Source organism: Meleagris gallopavo, chromosome 22 (assembly GCF_000146605.3).
Source record: "Meleagris gallopavo isolate NT-WF06-2002-E0010 breed Aviagen turkey brand Nicholas breeding stock chromosome 22, Turkey_5.1, whole genome shotgun sequence".
Classification (NCBI taxonomy): Eukaryota; Metazoa; Chordata; class Aves; order Galliformes; family Phasianidae; genus Meleagris; species Meleagris gallopavo.
The window spans coordinates 13,573,225-13,576,049 of record NC_015032.2 but is presented as its reverse complement, the minus strand read 5'-3'; the positions used below and the strand labels follow the sequence as shown (position 1 = coordinate 13,576,049).

General features: G+C 57.4%; 1 protein-coding gene across 1 annotated transcript in view; it reads right to left on the bottom strand.

The window, feature by feature from the left end:
- Window positions 1-2,610: 2,610 nt before the first annotated feature.
- XKR7 (XK related 7) overlaps window positions 2,611-2,825 on the bottom strand; it is a gene marked incomplete at its 5' end in the record, with an annotated part of 5,721 nt that continues 5,506 nt past the window's right edge. The window contains one exon of the mRNA XM_003212088.4: window positions 2,611-2,744. Coding sequence (XP_003212136.4) covers window positions 2,611-2,744 — 134 coding nt within the window. The remainder of the gene's footprint in view (window positions 2,745-2,825) is intronic.

Sequence of the window (2,825 nt, the reverse complement as noted above, 5' to 3'; positions counted from 1 at the left end):
GCTGCCCGAGTGCCTCCGCCCGCATCGCCAGCGGCTAGAGCATCCCCAGCCCTCAGCCTTCAGCACGGCAAAGCCTGCCCGTGGGTCCGGCCCCGAATGGGTCCGAGAGGTGAGAGCCTGGACCTGGGTGTACAAAGGCGCAGTGGGGCCGGGGCAGGGACGTGGGGACACAGAGACAGAAGGACGCAGAGACACAGACACGTGGGGACATAGAGACACAGGATCACGGGGACTCAAGGACATAGGGACACAGGAACATAGGCCACCAGGCTCCCACCCAGGCAGCCTGAGGGAGGGAAGAGGGCAGCTGCTGGGGCTGCTCCCCCCGGCACCTGGAGCCCACTGGGGTGAACCCAAGCCCAGCCATGGGGAGAGGCTCTGAGGAGCCGCACAACCCGGCCAAGCACCGAGGTCTGTGCATGGACCTGGCTCTCCCCCTCCACTTCTCCATTTGCTGCCTATCAGTGTTTAGATGCAGCATGTCCTGAGCATCCCTTGTCATGGGGTACAGGGAGCACCAGTGCCAGCATTCCCAGCAGCGCCCAGAGACTCACAGGGGAGGGAAAAGGGCTTTTTTGCTACTTTGCAGGGTGTCTCCAGGGAGAGTGATGGCACGGAGGCAGCTGTCTCTTTACAGCAGCCTCAGCCCCTCTCTGCCGGCTGCATTTCAGCCTGCCAGGCTCACCTCAGAACGGCTGCTGCTGGAGGAGCCAAGCACACGGATGGAGCCTGGCCCACGGCACACACACTGCAGCACAGAGTGAGGGGGAGTCTGTTTTAACCCAGGAAACACGGCCAACTTTCCAACTCCGTCTTGCATAGTGGCAATGGGGATCAGCTTAGAGCTGGGAAGAGCCTGGGTTGCTGCTGCATGAAGCCCAGGGAATATGCAGTGGGAGGAAGGCATTGGGCAGTCCAGGGGAGCAGAGGCAGGCCCTCTGCAAGGTGCATGTATTAGTACAGGTAACGCGACTTAAATGCCACCTAACCTTGAGATGTTTCTGACAGATCCCCTCCACAAATACCCAGCTGGAGGCAGGAATGCTGCCTGCATCCCAGGAGGACAGGAAAAGAGCCTTGGCTGTCCAGAGGCAGGGGAAGTGCCACTGGTGCAGAGGGGTCTGAGTGCTGTCCCTGGGAGTCTAGGCAATGGCACAGGGCTGGTGCCATAACCCTCAGGTGATGGTAGGCACAGCTGCAGGACAAGGGGAAACCAGGGGGAGGAGAGATCCCTTCCTCCACAAACCCCGAAATGCCACCCCCAAAGCAGAGTTGAATGTCCAATGCCTGCATGCGAGGTGACTGTGGTTTGATGTCTGATTTATCTTAACAGCAGACCCTGGCAATCACAGGAAAAGACGAGGGGAAAAAAAAATCCATAAACATCCCTGAAGCCTTCCTGTGCAGCTGTCAGCAGACAGGCGGGGGGGGTTTCGAGCTGCATAAATAAAAGTGCTTCAAGAAAGAAAGAAAAAGGAACATGCTGAAACCCAAACCTTCAATGCGTAACAAAATACAGACAGATGCAAACCATCCCATAGCAGCGGGTGGATGGCCACATGCTCTGGCTGCACAGGTTCCCAGGAGGGAACATAAACATGCAATCAATCTGAACGAGCTTCCAGGCTGAGTCCAGCTTCCAGGCAAGCAGCTTGCCCATGGCGCCGGGTCCAGGAGAAGAAAGGTCGTGATGATTTGTGTCTGGCTCAGAGCCTGCTGTGGGAGAGACCTGCAGAGCGTGGCATCGGCAGCCATTCACTGCCTTAGGAATGTTTTCCAAGTGCCCAAGGCTTTGTGATGCCTCCTGCCACAGCTCAGCTACAGCTCCAGTGCTGAGCTGCAACCCTCTGCGTGGCCACGGTAAACCTGGCCTTTATTTTGGTGTGAGCTGGTGAGCAGTGCTGCCTACCTCAAGGATGGTCATCAGGCTTCTCTCTGCTGCTGCTAAAACACAGGGAGCTCATCTTCAGCCCATCCCCATCCTCATACCCAGCCCCACTCTCGTTCCCAGCACCCAATCCTGACCCCCAAAGGCTGTGTCCATGTATGTGAGGCAGGACAGACGGCCACGGACCATGAAGGTCAGGAGAGTGTGTGTCCCTGGGAAGCAAACCCAGCTCCAGCTCCAGCTGTGATCCAAGCACGCATTATGGAAATCAGGCGCGCTGTCTCCTGATCCCATCAAAGCAGAAAGGATCAAATGCTGCCAGGCAGAGAGCTGGAACCAAGGGCTCTGTGGTGGATGCTGCACTGTGGGGCTGTAGGGCAGTTCTGTGTCCCACATCCCATCAGCAGCCAACCCCAGCACTCACATCACAAAGACACTCCTCAGAAGACAATGTGGATGGGGAGCAGATGGCTCCCAGCCCCACCTCGAAACCCCCACTGAAAAGGAGCATTTCTCAGCTTTGGCATCCAGCCCCAGTCCTGCTGCTTCTTCTGCTTGGTGTCAGGAAAAAATCCAAACCGAGCTTGAATCACTCCCAGCCCGGCCAGGATGCTGTGCACAAGTGCTCATTTCCACCACTTCGCTGGGAGCCTTCTTATTTTAGCACACGCTGCCGCAGACTGAGATCTCTCCCATTAACTGTCACAAACGACCTTACGAGATTAGGGCCGGTAATCTTCCGATCTGTTTAATCTTCCTCCGAGGATTATTCGCACATCGACAGCTCCGCTCCTCGCAGCCGCAGAACCGCAGAACACCCCGAAATGGAAGGGATGACCGAACCCAACGCCCGGCTCTACACGGGGAGCCTCGAAATCAGTCCCCGTGTCTGAGAGCTCCGGCCTCCGGGGCAGAACCTCACCCCGACACCCCCGAC